A 27,384-nucleotide genomic window follows, 5' to 3' on the forward strand; every position below is an offset into this window, starting at 1 on the left:
ACCACAACAAGTCATTTATTGAAGAAAAAAATTATAGAAAAGATAGAAAATCTTACTTTGATTCATAAACTCAGAAATCCACATTTTCATTTGCACAAAGACAAATAAAAAAAATTATAATATTGAGGCTTTTTGTTCATTTTCACTTTATTTTGTACTCCTGGTGGAGTTCATTATAGAACTGTAGGACTCACAAACAAATCACAGGTGCTAAAGATACAGTATTTTATAGGAAGAAAAACCATTTTTATAGATGTTTTTGTTTTTGCTATCTTAAAAATAAGTTAGTAGAAATTTTTATGAACCTAAAAAGTACATTAAGAGCTCCAGCAGTGAGGACGCAACTGGCCGTTTGTTGGTATGGTACCTCATCAAATGCAAAATGTGTAATAGTGGACAAAGCTTCTACATCACTCAGCAGAAGGAAATGTTTTTGGAAAGAAGGCGCCATGTTTTCCTAATTTAAAGGGCCATTCCAGTGATTTTTTTCCCCCCATTCATTATATAGCTAACCCCCCAGTACATATAAGTGGCTTGGTTATTTCTTTCTATATTAAACTCCTGGTCTCCTTTTCCTCAGATGGTCATGTGATCTCAGTTCTGACCAGTTCAGATCTGCTTGGCTTTATGTGTTCACTTACTAATCAGTTTCTCAGTCTTTGTGATGCTGTTACATGGATCTACCACAGAAAACTGTCCTAAAGAGGACACAGACACTCCTGTCACATTAGTATGATGATCACACAGCTCCTGTCACACAGGTATAATAGAGGAGATTACAGCTCATCCTCCTAAGGGTGCATTCACACTAGCGAATTTGGTGCTTTGCGTGATGCACAAAACTCACACTGAAATAGATCCCATTATTTTCAGTAGAAAAATTGCAGTGCTCTGCTTTTCTGCGAGTCCACAGAAATCTCTCCCATTGTTTCCAGCGGTTGAGGAAAATCATATTGCAATTTCATGTAAGTGCGATTTTTAATTTTTCCAATTGAAGGTATGTGCAATACGATTTTCTAAAAAATAACAAATGTGCTATGAGCATCATAATTTTGTGAGTTTCTCTGAGTTACCTGTATTAATGCACCCTGACTCTATACTTATGGTCTGTACCTTATTTAGGTGAATATAGGTAATGTTACTCTAACTCTCCTCTCAGCAGGCAGAAATGGTGCTAATGCAGTGCTAATGCATCATGGGATAGACTTGAAAGTAAAAAATCTCAGCTAAGCATCAGGTAGGGGACTGCACTGCATGGAAGTGACTGCAATACAAAGAGACTTCCAGAGTGTGACAGGCAATCAGGAGATGGGCGGCAGGGATGGAAAAAAAAGTGTTTCCCTAGAGTTAAAGGGCTTGTCTGAGATTAGAAAAACATGTCTGCTTTCTATCAAAAACAGCACAACACCTATTCATAGGTTGTACCTGCTATTGCAGCTCCACTAAACTGGCTGTGTTGTATTACCTCACGCGGCCTGTTGACTTGTGTGGCGCTGTTTTTGGAAGACAGCAGCCATATTTCTGTCATTCCAGACAAGCCGTGAATCTTATTAGCACAGCCCCCTCAGAAGACAATGTATATACATTTTTCTCACATACTAAAATGTTCATTGTTTGTAGCGTCCGTTATTGGGAGGAGACGCCTTCTGTGCTCTCCATCGCCTCCGGCTAAATGCATTTAAAACACAAAACATTTTTTTTTTTTACTCCTGACTGGCATTCAACATGTCAATGGCTAAAAGTGGGTCACAAACTCTATTTAAGTATCGAAAAGAAAATGACAGTAGCAGGACTGTGCGAGAACATAGTTAAGAATACAAAAACTTGCTACAAAAAGTTCAGACTGGACTCCTCCTTCCCTGATAGCCTCACTAAAGGATGCCCCATCAACAAAACAGACTGGATTCCCCGGTAATTAAGTGGTGCCAAATGTGTACCATCACCACGTATCTCCCTCCATGTTATTTTTTTTAGGGGGATCAGGGAGGGATTATTAATGGCTCAACTATCATATGGCCAACAGCCTGAACTCCTGATATGGCCATCTTAAAGTTTATGTCCACATGTGGACACATTTTTTTGTTCTTAAGTACATCATTTTGTAATATATCCTTAGAGAGGTCAGAGCTCTTTTTTTTACTGTTATGGGACTCTAAATCCCCCGTTTCACTACACATTGTCATACAATACATTATAAAATTCTAGCTGTCTACATCCACCAATAGGGGGAGCTCATTGCATACACACATAGCAATGAGCTTAATGGATGCTGTAGAAAGGTGTATTCGACAAGCTTCCCTTGGTGGTGGCAGCAGTCAGATTTTAGTCATTTAACTTTATGGCGCTTTGAAGGGAAGCAATTAGTTTTCTTTTTTTGGACCCGACCAAAGTCCTCAGAACGGGCCTTGTGTTTATAAGATCGCTTAAAGTTGGGTATTTATTTCTGATATACAGGTAGACAAAAGTTCTCAAGGGTGTGTAAACATTAGTTTGTTCTGCAAGAGACCAAGATTGATGGTCATCTAAGGCCCAAAGTAAAAAACGTTCTCATTCAATACCAAGGAAAACTATGAGGCACCAAAGTTATGGAGCCCATTATCACATCAATCATTGCACCTCAGTTCTTGTGTTTGGAGCTATCTGCCGTCTCTGTAATTTACAAAACAACAATTATGCCCTATGTGTACCAAATACTTGAAAGTCACAGGACATGTCAACATTTAGATGTAGACCAAAGTTCAAGTTGTCAGAGCTCATCCTGTGTAGATGCATGGAGCCCCTCAGCAACCTTAGAATGAGACCAGTCACCTCCACTGGACAACTCTTAGGTCCAGAAAGGAGTTAGTTCTTCAAAAATTAGCAAAGTCTTCGGACCAAGATAAGACGAAGAACATCTTTCTAAAGGTTGAAAACCAAAGATTTTGTAAGATCAACTGTATGTATCCCTCTTGTACTACTTTCGTAGTCTTTATGATTGGGCATCCCATTGGTGATGCATGAGACCCCCTTCATTCATCTCATAAACATCAGTTCACAGTGCATAAGTTTAATACCTTATGGGGCAAAAATTCTGCTTTATGTTCCTTTAGTCTCCAAGTTGAGTCCAAAATCTTGCATTAACCACACTTTTGAGTCCAACGTCTCTCACAGTTTCCCATCATCAATTAATTTGTTCATTCCCTGACAAATTTTCTGTAAATGGGACTTCATAGACCCTTTGGGATCATAGAGTTGACTGAGCATTTCCTTGTTTGCGAAATGGTTGAACACGTGCTGTATGCGGCCATGGGACTTGGGAGTCAGGTGCTTGTCGACCAGGCGAAGGAGCAAGTTTTTGCATTCAGTGAGGATTTCGGGTAACACCTCTGTCTCATAAGTAAATTCCACCTCATAGAAACTAATGGCCGTCATTGCTCCATTGTGTAGCTTGTTTTTGAAATCTGCGGCTAGGACTAGTTCCTCAGGGCTAAAACGGTTGTGACGATACAAGACGCCAATTTTCACCGCAATCTTGATCAAGTTCTTGATGACTTTTTGAGACTCTGCTTTGTTTTTGGTGTACTCTTTGGAAACTTTGTACAGTTCGTCCAAAACCTCACTACTTGTCTCATCGATGAACATGTTCGCCATGGTTTTGCTGGCCATCCGACTCAAGATTTTCTTTTGCGCCTGAAGGGCAAGATCTTTGGAACTGAAGGCCTCCATGGTCTGCAATGAGAAGTGAAAAAAGAAGACACAGATGAATTATATGAGTGAAGACATAATCCAATTAGTACCACAAGAGACACAAAGAGAAGTCAGTACTCAATTTTTGGGGGACTTTTTGGAGCTCAGAACAACCCACCTACTCAATTTTTCTCTAGACATTGTATTATTGACGATAAAGAACAGTGGAAAGATGTTCTAATGTCCAACTGTGAAATCTTATACACTATCCTACCAAAGTTATTCGACCCCTTGAGCAAGATGAAAAGTAGCATTTATTTCCATATATTAATACATAGTTGGGCTTCCTAGCGTCTAGTGACATCGGGTACTCTCAGTGGCAAACTTCTACTGATGTCTGATACACTTCAGCTGGTATCACCCTCCATTCATCCTACAAATGTGTGGCAAGTTCTCTCAAAGAAGATGGACATTGATTATTTTCTGACTCGGAGTTCCAGTTTATCTCAAAGATGTTCAATAAGTTCAGGTCGGGATTCTATGCAGCCAGTCCAATTGTGGAACTTCTGTTCTTCCGTAAACCAGTGTTTGATTTGTGACAAAGCGCGTTGTCTTGTTGGAAGTATGGCCAACCATTCCCAGAGTATTACCACATTGTAGGCAGCACATTATTATCTAGAATGTCAGGGTCACCTCCGTGTTCATGGTTCTTGTCACCACAACCACTGTACTGAGACCATGCCACGTTATACATCCTAAAACCATAATGGAACCTCCACCGTACTTAACTGTTTACAAAACACACTCAGGCAAAAAACATCCCCCATCATATTCCATCACACCCAGGTATGTCCAGCCTTTATGAAGATGGAGTAGATTGATTTGTTACTCCATAGAGCGATCTTCCATTGATCAACTGTCCATTGACAGCACTCACCACTGTGAGAGAACTCACCAGACATTCTAAGGATGAATGGAGGGAAATACCAGCTGAAGTATATCAGACTTTTGTATAAAGTACGCCATAGAAGGTATCCAATGTCATTAGGGCCAAAGGAGGCCAACTAAGTATTAACATATGGGCATAAATACTACATCTCAACCAGATGCCTACACACCACCTTCTAGACCATTTCTTAGGAGAAGATGGACAGTGTAGACCACCAGCTTCTAATATTTGCTGCATTTTCAACCTTCACCACAAATGATTTCAGTCTAGAAGATGAATTCTGAGTGAGGAATGAGGGACAGGGTAATAGTGAACATACACACTAGTCGTAAGTTGGCAAGACACTTGGATAGTCAACTGGATGCCTATAGAATAGATGCATTCTTAAGAAAAGATGGACAATATAGACCATCAGCTTCTAATATTTTGCACATTGACCAAAAATGATTCCAGTCTAGAAGATAAATCTGAAATACGCCAGCTGTTCTGAGCCCTTATTGCCCAATATTCAGGACTAATGAAAGTCATTTCATTTTAAATTTCCATTCTCGTTGGACTCAGACCAAGAATTCCCTCCTAAGAAGCTCCGAGTAGGATACTACGAGTCGTATTTACATTCCTTCACACTGGAGATAATTAGAAACATTTTGGTATGATTAATATGGATATAATAGAACACAGATTTGGAGACAGACTGCCAGTATAATTTTGTCTTCTGGTTGAAAGCCCTCACAGAAGAGTCTGGTCAGATTCAGACCCAGTGTTCCAACCTAGTAGCATAAAAAAAAAAAAAAACAAACCACAGTACATCACCTAAGCGTGATGTCAGCTCAGCCACGGCTTCTAAGGTAATGTCAGCTCAGCCACGTTAGGTGATGTCAGCTCAGCCACGTTAGGTGATGTCAGCTCAGCCACGGCTTCTCTCCTGCTTTTTTTATGCAGCTTGGCCTTATTTTGGGGGTAGGGCTTATATTTCAAGCCTCCCTCGAAAATCCTCTCACATGGTGCTACAAAGTGGCGCGACATAGCCGTGAGAAAACGCAGCGACATTGCAAGGACTACCGATGTGATATCACTGTGATTTTCTCATGCCGATATCGCGTCGCCCGTGTGGAAGAGGCCTAAAGCTGTCTTCTGGTGAAATTTATTGATGACTTAGGCTGGCTTTACATGGGCTACAAAATTGCATGTATGAGGAGCCCATGGTTTCCAATGGGTTCTTCCACACAAGCGGTGTTTTGCCGGCTGCTACATTGCGAGACTACAAAATTGCGGCATGCTCTATACAGCCGTGATTTGCGATGTCTTGTATGACATGGTTCTCTATGGAGTATCCTTGTTTATGGCATTGCATAACACGAACTTGTAGATAGCTCCGACCCCTGTGTAGTGGCCGGTGTTGGTAAGTGTAGGTGCAGTTCTCACTGATTTTTAATGGGAACTTTGCCTGCAATTACCAGCACAGCCCACTACACAACGGTTGGAGCTATCTGCTTCCACTCCTTGGTGCTGACAGAGAGCATCTGAACAGGTGATCAACTGGGGGTCCTGAGTGACAATAGCATATGACCGGAAAACCCCCTTAACTCTCACGGAAATGACTGAATGTTAGTCTAAAGATTCCCGGCCTAAAGATGTCTTTCTCTAACTTTTTGACACTGCATAAATGGACATTGCCAGGAGGAGCAACCCAATTTTCATTATTTCTTACCACCTAGAGACTCTAAAGCGGTCATTCCACAGTTCCACCCTATGACCTCATGAGAATGATGTGATAAGAATGATGTCACTATGTTGCTCTCGCTCTCTTTAGCGAACTTCCAGCTTCTCGGTATTACAGGGGTAATCCAGTGACATTAAAGGGGTTGTCCCGAGGCAGCAAGTGGGTCTATACACTTCTGTATGGCCATAATAATGCACTTTGTAATGTACATTGTGCATTAATTATGAGCCATACAGAAGTTATAAAAAGTTTTATACTTACCTGCTCCGTTGCTGGCGTCCTCGTTCCCATGGAGCCGACTAATTTTCGCCCTCCGATGGCCAAATTAGCCGCGCTTGCGCAGTCCGGGTCTTCTGCTTTCTTCTATGGAGCCGCTCGTGCCAGAGAGCGGCTCCGTGTAGCTCCGCCCCGTCACGTGCCGATTCCAGCCAATCAGGAGGCTGGAATCGGCAGTGGACCGCACAGAAGAGCTGCGGTCCACGAAGGTAGAAGATCCCGGCGGCCATCTTCAGCGGTAAGTATTGAAGTCACCGGACCGCCGGGATTCAGGTAAGCGCTGTGCGGGTGGTTTTTTTAACCCCTGCATCGGGGTTGTCTCGCGCCGAACGGGGGGGGGGGGTTTAAAAAAAAAAAAACCCGTTTCGGCGCGGGACATCTCCTTTAAATCATCCCCTATCCACAAGACAACTAGCTGATTGGTGGGGGCCCAACTGCTGGGACCTCGACTAATAGCCAGAATGGGGGTCCCAGCTCCCCCAAAAGACTGGCAAAATGAACGGAGCGGCAATGCGCATGCTCTGCCACCATTCCATTCATTTCATTGGGAGCGTTGAAAGTAGTTCAAGCACTCGTTAATTTTCGGCATTCTCATTGAAATGAATGGAGCAATGGCCGAGCATCCCGCTGCCGCTGCGTTCATTTTGCCAGTCTTTCGGGGAATTTAAAGGGATTGTCTAGGATTAGAAAAACATGGCTGCTTTCTCCCTGCATCTCTGTCACACCCGTCCATGGGTTGTGTCTGGAATTACAACTTTACTCAATTAAAGTGAATGGGGCTGAGCTGTAATATCACAGACAACCTGTGGACGGGTGTGGCGCTGTTTTTTGGATGAAGTCAACTCTTTTAATTGACTTGGTATGAATTCATAGATCCTAGAAGTTAGGTGCACATGATTAAATTGTGGGACCTCAGGGGCCCAAAGTAGCCTTGTTTAACCCCTTCCCACACCAGGGTGTATATTTACAGCTTAGGTGAGAAGGGGCTCCCATAAATGGGTGTACAGTTATGCTCTATAGATGGCGTGGGCTCAGCTTCTGTGACCGGCAGCCGGCCTCCCATTGCAAAACCAATCCCCACTGTTAACTCCTTACATTCTGTGATCAATGTTGACCGCGGCATGTTAAAGGTTCACAGAGGGTGGAGGTTGGGGGCGCTCCCTCTGTGAAGTCATCAGCCCATGTCATGGCCTTTGGTTTGCCATGGCAAGTGATTGCCGTGATAAGCAATAATGCATTGCAGTACAGAAGTACTGCTGTGTATTATCACAAAAACTGTAGCATCACAGGTTCAAGTCTCCTTCAGGACTGAAAAAAAAAATGTACACAGCATACTTTATGATCGGTAGTGGTCCAACCCACCAATCTGGAGAACAGGGACCAGTCAGTCCTTGAATGAATGGAGCACTGGAGATCACTGAATTCAAGCGCTTCAACTATCTCTGGTGCTGTCATTGAAGTGAATGGCGGGGGTGGCGCCTGCTCCAGTCACTCGGGGACTGACAGGACCTCCGTTGTCTGGTGGTCAGACCCCTACCAATCACTGCCAACTTCGCCTCAAATCCAGGTTAGCCAAAATATGGAGAAGAAGGGTGGTGGCACGAGATCTTCATCCAAATCATTTACTTGCAGTACAAGGCAGTATATATATAATGGCCTAATATTCTCAGAAAATTCCAGACCCCAATCGTTTTTGTGGATTTGATTAATGAATTCTTCGTCTGTGGCCTTTGGGCCATCCCATATTATCAATATATGGTCTATAGATCTTTTATGCTGAAACATACCATCAAAGCAGGATCACCTATGAGGAGACTATACTGCAATTCCTGGCTCATAGGTGTGGAGTCCTGTCATTTTCGGACAGACTCCATACCAGGTGAGTCCTATATTTATTACTCTATACGCTATACTAATATATCCTAATTAGAGATGAGGGAGTATACCCACTAAGGCACATTACTCGAGCGAGTAGTGCCTTAGCCGAGTATCACCCCGCTCATCTCTAAAGATTCGGGGGCTGGCGGGGGCGGGGAGCGGCGGGGTAGAGCGGGGAGGAACGGAGGGGAGATCTCTCTCTCCCCCCGCCGCTCCCCGCCGCAACTCACCTGTCACCCGCGCCGGCCCCCGAATCTTTAGAGACAAGCGGGGAGATACTCGGCTAAGGCACTACTCTCTCGAGTAATGTGCCTTAGCGAGTATACTCGCTCATCTCTAGTTCTAAACTAATATATTTTATATAATTCTTTCTGAAATCTCCTCTTTTGAGCGCAGATACAACACTATAAACCCTTGTCCATAGGGTTGTGTGTGGCATTGCAGAACAGCTCCAATGATGTGAATGGAAGCGGAGCTGTACTACCAGACACAACCCTATGGACAAGGGTGGCGCTGTGTTTGGAAGAAAGCAGCCATGTTTTTCTAACCCCGGACAACCCCTTTAAGTGTCCCTCTTTATAGCATCTCCAAACCGAAGCTTCATTTCTAAATAGCCGGAGGCTGCAGTTCTTCCTCTTATTTGCAGCCCTCGTTTGTTGTGTTAACCGTGCATTTGGCGTGCACGAGTCTCGCTTCACGCCGCGCAGGATGCAGGAAGTGTTTCCTGTTTAATTAGAATAGAACGAGCTGTGCAAACAACGACCCATTATGTCTGACACTTCAACAGGCGCTACCGAAAAAAAAAAACCCCTCCCATTGTTATCAGGTGCGCTGCGCGGTCTAATGTCACCGTATATCGGATTTCCAACGCGACTCGTCCGTGGTTGCCAATAACAATCCCTGCCTCCCCCTCCCCGCCGCGAGTCACATGCTTTCTGAAGAAGCATCTGTAGCGCGGCCAAAAATGAGAATGCAAGCAAGATTTGTTTCTTCTTTTTTGGAAACGTCCCATTAACCCCTTATGCACCGCTAACACTTTTGACTAGTTTCCACAGGCGTATGCGGGTCTCGGCCCCGTAAATATGCAGCGTACTTACACGGCCAAATACGCAACGCCCGTAGAACGATGTAGAACGATGCATCCAAGTTGTGACGTATCCGATGCAAACTTGTGCTTCAGAATGTAGGAAAGATGGTGGACAACCACTACGGTCACCCAGCTTTCCCAGAGCCCTGAGCAGCATTCTGACCCCTGCTTCATAAACTGGCCTCTGATACACTTGCCACTTGCAGTTGGCATCGGACACCATGTATGGATGCCTGTGCATATGCTGTCCCATACACAGACGGACTCACGTGCACTTGCATCTCCTAATTCTAAACTGTGATATGAACAGGCATGCAAGCGGCCCAGCAACAACCCGACAGGCATTTCACTCATTTAGCCTGCAGCTTAGGCTGGCAGTGGCAGCCACCGCTGAATCAGTGACTGCTGATTTCTCCCCCAGCGTCTGCTGCAGTCTGGAAATTGTTGGGCTGATTCGGGGCTGGAGACCAATAGGGGGTCCCTATTACTAATGGAGCCACTATGGGGGCCACTAATATTACTGGGGCCACTATGAGGGAAACTATTACTACTGGGGCCATTAATGGGGTTACTATTACTGCCACTGAGAAAGTCACTTACTATTGGGGCTACTACTGGGGGCCAATTTTACTACTGCATCCACTTTGGTGTCACTTTTACTGGGGCCATTTAGGGGGGGTTAATATTGCTATTGGGGCCACTAAGCTGGACACTATTGGGGCCACCAAGGAGGACACTTGCTATTGGGGTCACTAAAGAGGACACTTGCTATTGGGGTCACTATGGAGGACACTTGCTAATGGGGCCACTGAGGAGGACACTTACTATTGGGGCCACTAAGGAGGACACTTGCTTTTTTGGCCCACTAAGGAGGATACTTACTATTGGGGTCACTAAGGAGGACACTTGCTGTTGGGGTCACTAAGGAGGACACTTGCTATTGGGGTCACTAAAGAGGACACTTGCTATTGGGGTCACTATGGAGGACACTTGCTATTGGGGCCACTGAGGAGGACACTTACTATTGGGGTCACTAAAGAGGACACTTACTATTGGGGCCACCAAGGAGGACACTTACTATTGGGGTCACTAAAGAGGACACTTACTATTGGGGCCACCAAGGAGGACACTTACTATTGGGGCCACCAAGGAAGACACTTACTATTGGGGTCACTAAAGAGGACACTTACTATTGGGGCCACCAAGGAAGACACTTACTATTGGGGTCACTAAAGAGGACACTTACTATTGGGGCCACCAAGGAAGACACTTACTATCGGGGCCACCAAGGGGGACACTTACTATATTGGTCACTAAGAAGGACACTTACTATTGGGGCCACCAAGGAGGACACTTACTATAGTGGTCACTAAGAAGGACACTTACTATTGGGGCCACTACTACTCTGTCACTGCAGACAAGTATAAAATGGTACAAATATACGTTGGGTATCTTGTGTATTGACGATTTTGGAAGGGGACACCACTCCACACTTCACCTGAGGTACCATAAAAGCTTGGAGCCCCCCTGATTATGGGTCCGTATGCTGTTTGTGCGTCATTCGTTTTTTCATACATATAATAAAGCTTACTGTGTCGGAGGCCTACGGCGGTGCCACCCAGCTTCCCCACAAGGAGATAGAAGTAAGAGAAGGATAAACAGCAGTACAATACTTGGGGACTTGGCGTCCTCCTCCCGCTGCCACTCAGGCGCTCTCCTTTCTAGGAGGATGTTTGCTTTCGGCTTTTCGGTCATCTTAAGAAATAATCCTGTTTATGTTCTGATGAAACAAACGGAAACATTCCAGAACAGAGAAGCAAAAATGAAGCAGTTTTTGATGTAACGAGCGACTCCCCCACTTCCTCCTCTAACACTCACCATTACTGGGGAAATCTAGATGGTCACCCAGCTTTTCTCAGAGCTCTTCCCAACTGTGGCACGCTTTCCCCTGCTGTCTGTCGGCTTCCCTGTACCAGGAGGATCAGGATGAGCAGCGCTCCAGATCCCTTCCATTGAGGGAAGTGCTACTGACAATGCTGCCTCCGTGAAGACAAGCCTTTGGGAGTACCCCTTAACCCTTTAGTGACTCGGCCTATCTTCAACTCCACTTTTCAATAGTCATAACTTTTTTATTTTCCATCCCCACGGCCGTATGAGGGTTGTTTGCGTGGTATTTACCAATATACGCTACAGTCTGATGCACGGGCTCAGCATATATGCCGTCGGGCAGGGGGGAAAAGAGCTTCCCTCGCTGACTCCCCTCCTCTCTCCTCCCCTCTGGCTGTTTGCAATGGGACGGGGCGGGGCAAAGCTAAGCCTGTGTGATCTGATGCATTGGAATCCAATGCATCAGATGGTAGCGTATATTGGCCAGCCGTGAAAACGCCGGCCGATATACGCTTGTGTGAATAAGCCCTTATCTTGTATTATATGCTTTTATTATTTAAAAAACGCTAGTGGGTAAAAGCTCTAACATGGGATATTTTTTGTACTATTATGACAAATTTTATGCCCCTGTAGGGATATTGAACCTGTGACCCTTTGATCACCCTGTTCCCGTAATACACTTCAGTACTGCAGCACATTATCTATATTCTTTACCATTACAAGCCAGACCTGGAGGCCATTGACTGGCGGTCAGTTGCCCTCGTAACCCATAGCCCCTCCGCGATGGATTGACAGAGGACTGATGATATTACAGAGGGAGCTCCCTCCCTCTGTTAACCCCATACTTGCCATGATCAACATTGATCGTGGTATGTTAGTGATTAACAGCAGGGATCGGTGTTCTCACCAATCCCTTTCAGTGCAGTGAAACCCAGGCTGCCAGTTATAGCCAGCTCCTGGTGTGGATGATGTAGGTTCAAATCCCAGTCCTATACCATCTATATGCGCGGGAACCCCTTTCCTTCGTGATGTACATATATATCATGGAGCAGGAAGGGGTTAAGGATGTGCAGTATATGAAGGACCTAACTGGTTGCTAAAGCCCTTTTACATGGCCTGATGATAGGGCACAAAAAGTCGCATGAACACTCGCTTGCCCGATCATCGAGCCGTGCGAAACTGCAGCCAATTAGCTGATAAGCGAGCCAACGCTCATTGACCGGCTAATCACATCTTTTATGCAGCTGAAAAAAATCATCACTCCTTTCAGCACACCTCCCCGTGTAAATGGGGGATGTGATGCTAACGATGATGAAGGTGCATGTGGGATGAATGATTATGTGAATAACCAGCTAAAGGCCAGAGAAGTGAGCACTGATCTCGTTGAGCAGCGATACTAATTAGGAAACTATCAAGGAGTTTAAAAGGAACCTCAGCGGAGATGCTTGAAGACTGTTCTTTCCTGGGTAGTGCTGCTTGTAGGCCGAATTGCCAAATATTAAGCTGTATGATAGCTCTATATGCGAACACCTTACACTTAACGTCATGGTCCAGTTGTGCCCACTTAACTCCTTCACACCCCAGGACATACATGGGGTCTGGGGGTCTGGGAAGTCCTCACACCCTCTGACCTTTTTGCATGTTGTTATGTTATGTCAGGTCTCTCCAGAGATGTCCCATTGGGTTCAGGGCTTTGGCCAGGCCAGTCAAGGACATTCACAGAGATGTCCCTAAGCCCTCTGGTGTAGTTTGGGGTCTTAAGGTCATTGTCTTGTTGGATGATGACCCTTCTGCCCAGTCTGAGGTCGCCTGCGGTCTGGATCAGGTTGTCATTATCTCTGTACTTTGCTCCATTAAGCTTTCCCTCCACCCTGATCGATCTCCCCTCCCCCAGCAAGATGCTCCACCACCAGGTGTCACTGTAGGGATGGTATTAGGCAGGTGATGAACGCCGCCTGGTTTTCCTCCACCCTGACCGGTCTTTCCTCCTCCAGCAAGATGCTCAACCACCAGGCTTCACTGTAGGGATGGTATTGGGCAGGTCATGAGCGGCGCCTGGTTTCCTCCAGACAGACTGCTTAGAGGCCATAAAGTTCCATCAGAGCAGAGAATCTTGTTTCTCACAGTCTGCGAGCCTTTAGGTTTTTTTTTGGTAACTCTGAGGGCTTCCATGTGTCTTATTGAGGAGGCTTCTTTCTGGCCCCTCCACCATAAAGCCCAGATTGGTGGAGGCTGCAGGGATGGTTGACCTTCTGGAAGTTTCTCCCATCTATTCACAGGATCTTTGGAGTGCAGCCAGAGTGACCGCTGGGTTCTTGGTCACCTCTCTTACCGAGACCCTTCTCCCCCTTAGTTTGGGGGGTCAACGGCTCTAGAAAGAGTCCTGGTTGTTCTTCCATGTAAGTATTATGGGGGCCGCTGGGCTCTTGGTCACCTCTCTTACCGAGATCCTTCTTCCCCTTAGTTTGGGGGTCGGCAGCTCTAGGAAGAGTCCTGGTTGTTCTTCCATGTAAGTATTATGGGGGCCGCTGGGCTCTTGGGAACTTTCAGAGCAGCAGAGATGTGTTTGTAGCTTCTCCAGATCTGTTCCTCCACACAATCCTGTCTCTGAGCTCTACAAGCAGTTCTCTCCTCCTCCTTGGTTCTGGCTCTGATCTGCATTGTGAGCAGTGAGAGCTTATGTATACAGCGTGGTCTTTTATGTCCAATCAGATGAATTTCCCACAGGTGACTCCAATCAGGGTGTAGAAAGGTGATCAAGAGAAATGGGAGCCCCCAGAGCTAAATGTCACGTGTCGTACCAAAGGGTGTGAATACTTATGTCAGGGCAAAATGGGAGTTTTTGCTTTTTAAAAACTTTACAAAGACTTCTCACATTCTGTTGTCACTCTGTCATTATGGGGTATTAAGTGCTGAATGATGGGGAAAATACAAAAACATAACAAAATGTAAAAAAGTGTCTGAAGACTTTATGTATGTGTAGGTGCGCGGGGATCAGACACAGCCAGTGTCATGTGTCTTTCATAGCTGACACAGGGCTGCAACAGCCGTGATAGCTGTTAACCTTTTTAAATTGATGCCATCTTAAAGCAATGCCGGCAGAAATACCATACACTGCAATACTGAAATGTATGAGATCGCAAGTTCAAGTCCCCTTACGGGACTAAGAAGAAAAAGTAAAGATAAGGGAAAAAATTACTGTAAAAATGAAAAGAAATAAAAAACTCTTTTTCTGTATTTTACAATTAAAATATCAAAACAAAAAACCCCACAACATATTTGGTATGACTCCGCCCGTAAAAGTCAGATCTATCAAAGCAAAACATTATTTACCCCGCAGGGTGGACATTGTCAAAAAAAGGGAATAGACAACATCAGAATTGCACTTTTTTGATCACCCAGTGTCCAAGAAAATATGTAAAAAAAAAATGATCAAAAAGTCAGAATTACTCCAAAAGGGTACGAATAGAAACTACACGATGTCTCGCAAAAAACGAGCCCCCACACAAGTATACTGACAGAAAAATAGAATAGTTATGCTGGTCAGAAAACGGTAACAGAAAATATGTATATTTTGTTAGATATTTTATTTTTAAAAAGTAGTACAGCAAAAACTTCAGACTCACTTCTCCATCCTGACTGACACTTTGGAGGGGCATTGGATGGAGGCTACTGCACCTACTAGTTCACTTTTCATAGGGCATCGTACATATATTCAAGCCTAAAAGGGGTTGTCCCAGTGCCACACTGACTTTAATTTTAAGGGATATTCTAACTAACATCTGAGAACTGAAGGGCCTATTATTTCTGGTGGAGACTTTCCATTAAAGTCTTCAGCCCATTAGAGGCAAGTTGGCTGTTTCATAGACTTTGTTGGAAACGTATTGTCTTTGCTCTGCAACGTCTCCATTGGGAACAAAGTCAACAACCAATTTTTGGGTCCGACATGTAACCTGAGGAACCATCACAGAGATATGTTGAAAAAAAGGTGTAAAAAGTCACAACCCTCTGGGGAAATGAGAACGACTTTCTCTGGTGGCCTGTAGATCCCTTATGCCACACACAAAAAAAGAAGGCCAGCTTGACCTGATTCCCCAACACAAAAAATATTCACAACCTAATGGCACAGTAATAGTTAAATGAGCATACTATCGTTCTTTAGAAAACTGAATCAGTTGCACAAAAGCAACTACTTCCGTAAAAGGAATGAGTCATTCGACATGTGAAATAGGTCGATATATAAGACAACTGCCCTAAGAGCAAAAATAGAAAGTACCAATATAATGAAATGTCTTATAGCAACTATCTGATTACAGGTAATATCTAGAAACGATTGATAAAGCTGATAAACAGTACTAAATGGAAAATCAAAGAATTGAAACAACGGATATACAACGACTTCACACATGGCCAAGGATGTAAAAGAATATAACTATGATAATACTGCCCCCTATGTACAAGAATATAACTACTATAATACTGCCCCCCTATGTACAAGAATATAACTACTATTATACTGCCCCCTATGTACAAGAATATGACTACTATAATACTACCCCCTTATGTACAAGAATATATCTACTATAATACTGCCTCCTATGTACAAGAATATAACTACTATAATACTGCCCCCCTATGTACAAGAATATAACTACTATTATACTGCCCCCTATGTACAAGAATATGACTACTATAATACTACCCCCTTATGTACAAGAATATATCTACTATAATACTGCCTCCTATGTACAAGAATATAACTACTATAATACTGCCCCCTATGTACAAGAATATAACTACTATAATACTGCTCCCTATGTACAAGAATATAACTACTATAATACTGCCCCCTATGTACAAGAATATAACTACTATAATACTGCTCCTATGTACAAGAATATAACTACTATTATACTGCGCCCTATGTACAAAAATGTAACTACTATAATACTGCCCCCTATGTACAGGAATATAACTACTATAATACTGCCCCTATGTACAAGAATATAACTACTATAATACTGCCCCCTATGTACAGGAATATAACTACTATAATACTGTCCTCTATGTACAAGAATATAACTACTATAATACTGCCCCCTATGTACAAGAATATAACTACTATAATACTGCCCCCTATGTACAAGAATATAACTACTATAATACTGCCCCCTATGTACAAGAATATAACTACTATAATACTGCCCCTATGTACAAGAATATAACTACTATAATAGTGCCCCCTATGTACAAGAATATAACTACTATAATACTGCTCCTATGTACAAGAATATAACTACTATAATAATGCTCCTATGTACAAGAATATAACTGCTATAGTACTGCCTCCTATATACAAGAATATAACTACTATAATACTGCCCCCTATGTACAAGAATATAGCTACTATAATACTGCCCCCTATGTACAAGAATATAACTACTATAAAACTCCCCTCTATGTACAGGAATATGACTACTATAATACTGCCCCCTATGTACAAGAATATAACTACTATAATACTGCTCCCATGTACAAGAATATAACTACTATAATACTGCCCTCCTATGTACAAGAATATAACTACTATAATACTGCCCCCTATGTACAGGAATATAACTACTATAATACTGTCCACTATGTACAAGAATATAACTACTATAATACTGCGTCCTATGTACAAGAATATAACTACTATAATACTGCCCCCTAAGTACAAGAATATAACTACTATAATACTGCGCCCTATGTACAAGAATATAACTACTATAATACTGCCCCCTATGTACAAGAATATAACTACTATAATACTGCCCCCTATGTACAAGAATATAACTACTATAATACTGCTCCTATGTACAAGAATATAACTACTATAATACTGCCCCCTATGTACAAGAATAGAACTACTATAATACTGCTCCTATGTACAAGAATATAACTACTATAATACTGCCCCCTATGGACAAGAATATAACTACTATAATACTGCGTCCTATGTACAAGAATATAGCTACTATAATACTGCCCCCTATGTACAAGAATATAACTACTATAAAACTCCCCTCTATGTACAAGAACATGACTACTATATTACTGTCCCCTATGTACAAGAATATAACTACTATAATACTGCACCCTATGTACAAGAATATAACTACTATAATACTGCCCCCTATGTACAAGAATATAACTACTATAATACTGCCCCCTATATACAGGAATATAACTACTATAATACTGTCCACTATGTACAAGAATATAACTACTATAATACTGCTCCCTGTGTACAATAATATAACTACTATAATACTGCCCCCCGTGTATAAGAATATAACTACTATAATACTGCGTCCTATGTACAAGAATATAACTACTATAATATTGCCCCCTATGTACAAGAATATAACTGCTATAATACTGCTCCTATGTACAAGAATATAACTACTATAATACTGCTCCTATGTACAATAATATAACTACTATAATACTGCTCCCTATGTACAAGAATATAACTACTATAATACTGCCCCTATGTACAAGAATATAACTACTATAATACTGTCCCCAATGTACAAGAATATAACTACTATAATACTGCCCCTATGTACAAGAATATAACTACTATAATACTGCCTCCTAAGTACAAGAATATAACTACTATAATACTGCCCCTATGTACAAGAATATAACTACTATAATACTGCCCCCTATGAACAAGAATATTACTATAATACTGCCCCCTATGGACAAGAATATAACTACTATAATACTGCCCCCTATGGACAAGAATATAACTACTATAATACTGCCCCCTATGAACAAGAATATTACTATAATACTGCTTCCTATGTACAAGAATATAACTACTATAATACTGCCCCCTTTGTACAAGAATATAACTACTATAATACTGCCCCCTATGGACAAGAATATAACTACTATAATACTGCCCCCTATGAACAAGAATATTACTATAATACTGCTCCTATGTACAAGAATATAACTACTATAATACTGCCCCCTTTGTACAAGAATATAACTACTATAATACTGCCTCCTATGTACAAGAATATAACTACTACCTTGTTTCCCTGAAAATAAGACCCCATCTTATATTAATTTTTGCCCCAAAAGAGGCACAAGGTCTTGTTTTTGGGGGATATCTTACCTAGTGGGCTCGGTTCAGTTCCCTCGCGCTGCTCTCCACAGCTTCATCGCGCTTCTCGCAGTCCTCGGCCACTCATACAACTACTTCCTGGTTACAGGATTCAGAAATCCTGCCTCTAGGAAGTGATCGCTATGATTGGCCAATCAATGCAGTGCTGGATGAACCAATGTGATGGCTGTGATTGGTTTATCGAGAGCTGCAATAATTGGCTGAGCAGCGGTGCAAGAACCAATCAACAGCCATCGAGTTGTAGAGGTGGGATTTATGAATTAGCTGAGCCATGGCCAATCTCAGCCATCGCATTGGTTTATGCAGCGCTGCATTGATTGGCTGAGCAGCGGTCAAAGAACCAATCCCAGCCATCGCTTCCTGCAGGTGGGATTTACTAATCCTGTAACCAGGACGAGGTACTGTACGAGAGGACTGCGGGAACCACGCCAAACCTCTAGAGAGCAGCAGGAGGGACCTAGACCAAGCCTGCTAGGTAATGTATTCTGTTTTTTTATGCAGTGTAACTAAGGCTTATTTTCAGGGTAGGGCTTATATTTCAAGCCTGCCCAAAAACTAGGCTAGAGCATATTTTCGAGGTAGGGATTATTTTTGAGGAAACCGGGTATAATACTGCCCCCTATGTATAGGAATATATCTTGAATTCGGTGAAGCTGGCCACAGACCTAAAGACTGACATCACCATTAAATGGACTATCCTATTACTTGAATAGAAGTACAAGGTGTCTTTGTGATCATGTAGGTGTAGGAAGGGTTAATTCGTGGCGGTGTACAAGTGTTAAGCGTGGGCCCAGTGACCCGCTGCTGTAGGTGACGCACTCTAGTAGAACATTCCCAGTTAGATTCCCATTAGCCATCCATCACATTGATTTGTGTTTAATGGGCTCATAAAGGCATGAGGAATTACGGGCAGCAGCGGCAGCCATGCACCGCAGAGCATTAACCCCTTCACGGTCAGTGCGCTTGCTCAATCCATACTAGAACGGGAGTAATTATTTTTTTCATTGACATTATTTTCGCGCCCAGGGGACATGCCTGTACTTCCAGACGAGGCTGAATCATCCCTGGATAATTTGTGTTTAGTAAGCAGTGTAAACACTGGCAGCGCCGCGGTGTGTACGTGTGCGTGCTTGGCATACAGCGCCTCAGGAGCAGCACTTGCTATCCTTTTGTTTAAGCCTCTCCCAGTGTGAAGTGTCGCCTTTAACTGTGATCAAAATCTCTGAGTTGCACCACACGAGCTGGGCCGTGTGCTGCCCCAAAATCATCCATACCTCAATGGACAGACTGCATGCTCAGTGATGGCACTGCTGCTCTCTAGTGAATGGATAGGTGGCATTCTCAGTGATGTCACCGTCGCTCTCTAGGGAATGGATAGGATGCATTCTCAGTGATGTCACCGCTGCTCTCTAGTGAATGGATAGGATGCATTCTCAGTGATGTCACCACTGCTCTCTATTGAATGGACAGCCTGTTTTCTCGGTGATGTCACCGCTGCTCTCCAGTGAATGGGTAGTCTGTTTCCTCAGTGATGTCATCGCTGCTCTCCAGTGAATGGGTAGGCTGTATTCTCAGTGATGTCACCGCTGCTCTCCAGTGAATGGTTAGTCTGTTGCCTCAGTGATGTCACCGCTGTTTTCCAGTGAATAGGTAGGCTGTTTCCTCAGTGATGTCAGCGCTGCTCTCTAGTGAATGGGTAGGCTGTTTGCTCAGTGATGTCACCGCTGCTCTCCAGTGAATGGGTAGGTTGTTTCCTCAGTGATGTCACCGCTGCTCTCCAGTTAATGGGTAGGCTGTTTGCTCAGTGATGTCATCGCTGCTCTCCAGTGAATGGGTAGGCTGTTTCCTCAGTGATGTCAGCGCTGCTCTCCAGTGAATGGATAGTCTGTTGCCTCAGTGATGTCACCGCTGCTCTCTAGTGAATGGGTAGGCTGTTTCCTCAGTGATGTCACCGCTGCTCTCCAGTGAATGGGTAGGTTGTTTCCTCAGTGATGTCACCGCTGCTCTCCAGTTAATGGGTAGGCTGTTTGCTCAGTGATGTCATCGCTGCTCTCCAGTGAATGGGTAGGCTGTTTCCTCAGTGATGTCAGCGCTGCTCTCCAGTGAATGGATAGTCTGTTGCCTCAGTGATGTCACCGCTGCTCTCTAGTGAATGGGTAGGCTGTTTCCTCAGTGATGTCACCGCTGCTCTCCAGTGAATGGGTAGGTTGTTTCCTCAGTGATGTCACCGCTGCTCTCCAGTTAATGGGTAGGCTGTTTGCTCAGTGATGTCATCGCTGCTCTCCAGTGAATGGGTAGGCTGTTTCCTCAGTGATGTCAGCGCTGCTCTCCAGTGAATGGATAGTCTGTTGCCTCAGTGATGTCACCGCTGCTCTCTAGTGAATGGATAGTCTGTTTCCTCAGTGATGTCACCGCTGCTCTCCAGTGAATGGGTAGGTTGTTTCCTCAGTGATGTCACCGCTGCTCTCCAGTTAATGGGTAGGCTGCATCCTTTGTCCTCTCTGTAGTGGATTAGTAGGTGGTGTAGTCAGTGATGTCAGCGGTCGGTGAAGGGTGGAGGATTAAGAACTCTCCAAGTCCCATGTTTCTGCAAACAAAGAACTGCAAGGCGTTGGCTGGTATCTGTGAACAGATTTGCCAGTCACCGTGGAACACTTGTACTCTGTACACATGAGGACTGGTAGAGCGCCGGTGAGAATCTCCTTCACCATTTTCAGTGGTCGATGAGAAACACGTCATGTATTATTACAATCAGCCATGAAAAGAATCATCCTCCTCTGTGAAGTTGTTCCCCAGTGACATCTGTATCCGGGGTGGAAATTCACATGATGATCCCTACAGCTGTAACAGGGATAGTCAACCAGGAGTCGTTCCCACTAAGCTGAAGACAAATTATCTAAGCCTATCGTGGTTGATACTGCCTGTTGAGCTACTGTAGGTCAGCCAATTGCAGCTGAATACAAGGCTGGGGCTCGAACTAACATGTCTGAATGCACAACTCGGCATTCCTTAGCTTGGATAGGCTATAACAGCAGATGACCAGTTTCAGCGCCAATGGAAAGGCAAGACTCCAGCGAGCAAAGGAGCACAAAAACTTGTATCACTGAGCATCGGAAAAACCTCTCCTGGTCAGAGGGATCCAGATTTCTGCTGCTCCGTGCTGATGGGAGATCAGAATTGTCAGCTGGTCAGAGCATTTCGGCACCACCATCTAATCTGCAGCAACTACATGAAGCTTCCTGTCCGCAGGGGCCGATATTTCTGCATAATGATTTTATCACTTAGTAGAAACTACACCACAACAAATTGCTGCGGTTCTGAAGACCAAAGGTGGTCCAACATGTTTCTAGATGGAGTCTAATTAAGGGGCCATTCAGCATATATATCTATACATATTAGTTATGTGGCAGCAATCACAGATGGATAACTATGACTTCTAGTCACAAGTCTGTGGTGTAATGATGACACCGTCAAAATCTGCAGGAACTAGAAAGTTACTGGAGATGGCAGGGTTACGACATGTCAGGCTGTCTGTTTCCTGTCCATCCTCAGCCTCATGATGACTGACTGGCTCTAATGCCCCAGAAACCTACAGATATCACATCTGGTGACAGGCTGGCAGTACCCTATGATTACAGTAATACACCACCTACCTCAAATATATAGATCCCAGAGAATGAGAGAGAGAGAGAGAAAAAGAGAAAGAAAGAGAGAGAGAGAGAGAGTGTGTGAGACAGAGAAAGAAAGAGAGAAAGAGAGAGAGCAACAGACAGAAAGAAAGAAAATGAGAATGAAAGAAAAGGAAAGAGAGACAGAAAGATAAAGAAAGTGAGAGAAAGAAAAATAAATAAAGGAAGAAAGAAAAAGACAGAGCAAGAGAGTGAAAGAAACAGAGAGAAATAAAGTGAAAGAAAGAGAGAAAAAGGAGAGAGAGAAAGAGAAATAAAGAAACGAAGAAAGAAAGAAAAGTGAGAAGAAAGGAAGAAAGACAGCTAGAGAGCATGAGAAAGACAGAAAAAGAGAGGAAGAGAGTAAAAAAGAAATAGAGAGAAAGAAAAGAGAGAAAAAGAAAGAGAGCGAGAGAAAGAAATAGAAAGTGAGAGAAAAAATTAGAGAAAAAGAAGGAGAGAGAGTAAAACAAAGAAAGAGTGAGAGAAAATGAGAGAGAGAAAGAGAGAGAAATAAAAAAGAAAGATAGGAAAGAAACCGAAGGAGAGAGAGAAAGAATGTAAGAGAAAGAGAGTGAGAGAATGAGAGAGTGAGAAAGAGAGAAAGACAGAGAACAAGGAAGTAACAGAAAGTAGGAAAGAAAAAGAAATGGAAGAAAAAAAGTAAGAAAGAGAGAGAAAGACAGTGAGAAAGAGAGAGAGAAAGAAAAACAGAGATTGAGAAAGAGAGTAAGAGAATAAAAGAGTGAGAACGAGAGAAAGAAAAACAGAGAGTGAGAAAGCAAGAAAGAAAAAGAGAGATAAAGAAAAAGGGGAGAGAAGGAAATAGAAGGAAAAAAGACAGACAAAAAGAAAGAAAAGAGAGAGATAAAGAAAAAGAAAGCGAGAAAGAAAAAGAGACAGAAAATAAGTAAGAAAGAATGAGAGAAAGAAAGAGAGAAAGAAAAAAAGAAAGAGAAAGAAAGTAAGAAAGAGAAAAAGAGAAAGACAGAAAAAGAGAGAGAAGAAGAGAGAAGGAAATAGAGAGAAAGAAAGAGAGAGAAAGCAGGATAAAGAAAGAGAGAAGAAAGAGACAGAGAAAGAAAGAAAGAGAAAAAGAGAGCGAGAGAAAGAAATAGAAAGTGAGAGAAAAAAGAGCGAAAAAGAACGGGAGGGAAAAAGACAAAGAGAGAAAGAGAGAAAAGTAAAAAAAAGAAAGGGAAAAAAAGAGCGTAGGAAAAAACTGAAGGAGAGAGAAAGAATGTAAGAGAAAGAGAGGGAGAAAGAGAGAGTGATAAAGAGAGTAAGAGAATTAGAGAGTGAGAAAGAGAAAGAAAGAGAGAAAAAGGAAGTAACAGAAAGGAGGAAAGAAAGAAATGGAAGAAAGAAAGAAAGTAAGAAGGAGAGAGAAAGACAGTGACAAAGAGAGAGAAAGAAGAAAAAAGAGAGGGAAAGCAAGAGAGAAGGAAAGAGAGAGGGAAACAGAGAAAAAGTTTGAGAGAAATAAAGAGAGGGAAAGAGAGAGACAATAAGAGAAAAAGAAAGACAAAGAAAGAAAGATATAAAAAGATATAGAGAGATAAAGAGAGAGAAAGAAAGAGAAATATAAAGATCGAAAGTGAAAGATAGAGAGAAGGGAAAAAACTGAAGGAGAGAGAGAGAAAGAATGTAATAGAAAGAGGGGAAGAAAGAGAGGGTGAGAAAGAAAGAGCGAGAAAAAGAGAAAGAAAGATAGAAAGAAAGACAGAGAAAAAGGAAGTAACAGAAAGGCGGAAAGATAGAAAGAGAAAAGGAAGAAAGAAAGAAAGAAAGAAAGAAAGAAAGAAAGAAAGAAAGAGGGGAGAGAAAGAAAGAGTAAAAAAAGAAAGATACAAAGTGAGAGAAAGAAAAAAGAGATAAAAAAGAGAGAGAGAGATAGAGAGTGAAAGAGAGAGAAAAGTAGAAGGAGAAAAAAAGAGAGGGAAAGAAAGAGAAAAGGAAACAGAAAGAAAGAGAGAGAGAGAGAGAGAGGGGGAAATAAAGAAATAGAGAGAGAAAGAAAAAGAAAGAGAGAAAAAAGAGAGGAAAAGAAAAAGAAAGACAAAAGTGAAAGGAAGAAAGAAAGAGAGAGCAAAAGCCAGAGCGAAAAAAAGAGGTAGAGAAAAAGAGAGAAAGAAAGAAAACATAGAGAAAGATAGAGAGTGAGAGAAAGAAAGAATGAAAGAAAGATAAGGAGAGAGAGAGAAAGAAGGAAAGAAAGAGAGTAAGAAAGAAAGCAAGAGAAAGAAAGAGAAAAGAAGTAAGAGAAGGGAGGAAAGAAAGAGAAAAAAAAGAAAAAGAACTAGAGTGAGAACAAAAGAAAGAGGAGAGAGAGAAAGAATGTAAGAGAAAGGGAAAAAGAAAGAGTGAGAAAGAGTGAAAGCAAGAGAAAGAGAGAGAAAGAAAGGAAAAAAGGAAAATAAAGAAGGAAAGAAAGAGAAAAAGGAAGAAACAGAAAGGAGGAAAGAAAGAAAGAAAGAAAGAAAGAAAGAAAGAAAGAAAGAAAGAAAGAAAAGGAAGAATGAACGAAGGAAAGTAAGTAAAAAAAAGAAAGTAAGAAGGAAAGAAAAAGAAAGAAAGGGAAAAAAGGAAAGAAAAAAAAAGACAGCATGATATGGAGAGAGAAAAGAAGAGAGAGAAAGAAGTTAAACAAAGAGAGAGAAAATGGGGATGAGAGATTAAAAAAAAAGAAAGTAAGAGATTTAGCGAGAAACAGACAACCATTGATAGAGAGAGCCAGAAACACAGAGAGGGGGAGAGAGGATGTGAGAAAAGAAAGAAACGTGTAGAGAGGTGGGATTGAGAGAAAATAGAGGGAAGGTGAAAGAGAGAAGAAGGGAAAGAAAAAAAAGTGCAGAAAAAGGACTCAAGAAAGTGACTGAAGGAAGGCAACAGAGACTAAGAGGAGACAGAGACTTTCTCCAAGCTAGATGGATTAACTTCACTCATATTTTCAGCCCACAGAATATACAGTGGAGGATCAGTGACAACTTGTGATCAGGATGACCTGAAAAAGACTGCAGTGGCTGCACTGTGCTGTGACACCAGGGCCACAGGTGACAGAAGTGACAGTACGTAATACATCAAAGATGTGACGGTCCGCACTCTACACATCCCACTGCTGAACAAGAGCAAGCCAATAATACATACCGGTAATACTTCAGGGCTTTCCAGCACCTGAGTACCCTCATCGCTGTCCCCTGCTCGGCACATCTTAGTCACAGCAGCTATGAGTAGAGTTCAGAGTCACTACTGTCATGTTATCTCTTGTCTTATCCCGTTTTTATGATATTGACCCCCCAGAATTAGTACAGAGGTTACTGTAGACCCCACAGCGGTTCCCTTTCCCCTGCAGGTCTAGGCGACAGCAGCTATGAATGGAGTTTAAGGGTCACTGTGAAGACATCCTATCTAGCATCGTATCCTGTTCTTAAGGCACTGATCCCCCCACACTAAAAATAAAGTGCATCTTTAAGGAATTCCCCATCCGTGTTCTTCAGACACTTTATTTCATATAAAAGCTGTAAATTCCTTCCCGGCGTGTCTCTACAAGAGCAGAGAAGAGACAGAATTCATTGTATTCCCATGCTATATCCCTTCTCCAGGAGCTAACAAAACTTAACCCCATCCCTGCCAGATACTGATGTAGCAGTCGTTACCCCAACTGGTGCATGGTGATGACTCGGTTCACAGTTATCATAATGCGCTAAATATCAAGGTAACGTTTCCTACATCTGTACCTATGTCGCCTACGTCTTTACCTTACCTGGAGCAGCTAACAGATGCTGCATGCAGAACACGGCAACGACCAGCCCCGTATGGTAACCCGCTGATAGCGCTACACGGGGCAGTTTTACAGAAGGAAGTCAGATTGCAGCTGAGATTGCTGACTTCTTCTTTGTTCTGCGGTTTGATGTGAAGTAAGAAGGCAGCAGCTGCTTAGAGACGAGACGTAAGAAGTATTCGTGTAAGCGGACCAGCTGTACGGGTGCATGCGGCGCCCCGCTCGCCGGTCCCATATCCCCTTCATTCACTTACTTGGGCAGCTCTCCTGTGAGCCCAGCAGCTTGCACCTTGGATGATAGACTCTCCCGCCTCTGACAGACGCACAAACTTCTCCGATAACAACTTCTCAGGCACTTCCTTGAGGAACTTGAGACCTGGCCCGCCCTCCGACTGGGGAGGGGAAGCCGCACAAGCTGAAGTCATGTCATTCTCAATAACCTGAGGCTTTTGTCGTGAAAACGCTCCAGTACCTGAGAGATGCGGAGGAACGCGGAGATTACGGAGAAACCTGCGTCCTAGTGTAACGCCGCGTCCTCCGTCATGAGACCTCACTGAGCGTCACGATAAAGTGATATCCAGGGCTGAGCGCTGCATCTAAGCCCGACCGCATATTCACAGCGCCCATTTTTACATCCGTATTTTGGACTGAAAACATCAGATGGAAATAGAGCAGATCGTTTAAACTGCTTTTATTCACATGCGCCATTTTTTATAATCGGATGAACGGTCCGAGCAAAAACCAAAAAAATCGCAGCATGTCCTATTTTCTTGCGATTCTGAGATGAACAACACCCTATTGAGGCGATTAAAAAACACGGATGGCACTCGTTTGATGCGACTGCGATCTGTTTTTATTACATGTAACCATAAAAAAGTGTGAGGTCCTTTAATTACATCATTTGGCTGATTGTGCGTTTTTTTTTTTTTTGCTACGGAAACTGCAGATGCGAAACGGACAGAAATCGTGTAAAAAAAAGTACAGAAACGTAAAAAAAAATCACATGAAAAATTAGTCTGATATTTCAGGGCAGAAAAAAAAACTGCCTGTTTTAACATATCCTATCCTGTGTGATACTGTCTGCTGAGCTGTGTATCTAATCCTACCCTGTGTGATACTGTCTGCTGAGCTGTGTATCTAATCCTATCCTGTGTGATACTGTCTGCTGAGCTGTGTATCTAATCCTACCCTGTGTGATACTGTCTGCTGAGCTGTGTATCTAATCCTATCCTGTGTGATACTGTCTGCTGAGCTGTGTATCTAATCCTATCCTGTGTGATACTGTCTGT

The 27,384-nt window shown here is 42.9% G+C and overlaps 1 protein-coding gene across 4 annotated transcripts in view; it reads right to left on the reverse strand.

Moving 5' to 3' along the window:
* The window catches only part of TNFAIP8L2 (TNF alpha induced protein 8 like 2), a 41,893-nt gene continuing 14,509 nt past the window's right edge, over positions 1–27,384 (reverse strand). For 2 of the 4 annotated variants that reach the window (XM_066609051.1, XM_066609052.1), the window contains one exon: positions 1–3,708. In XM_066609051.1, coding sequence (XP_066465148.1) covers positions 3,145–3,705 — 561 coding nt within the window. In that variant the 5' untranslated portion in view covers positions 3,706–3,708 and the 3' untranslated portion in view covers positions 1–3,144. Of the gene's footprint in view, positions 3,709–26,077; positions 26,329–26,349; positions 26,441–27,384 lie in introns of those variants that run through there. The other 2 variants (XM_066609049.1, XM_066609053.1) reach the window with 2 other exon arrangements.

Source organism: Eleutherodactylus coqui, chromosome 6 (genome assembly GCF_035609145.1).
Source record: "Eleutherodactylus coqui strain aEleCoq1 chromosome 6, aEleCoq1.hap1, whole genome shotgun sequence".
Lineage (NCBI taxonomy): Eukaryota > Metazoa > Chordata > Amphibia > Anura > Eleutherodactylidae > Eleutherodactylus > Eleutherodactylus coqui.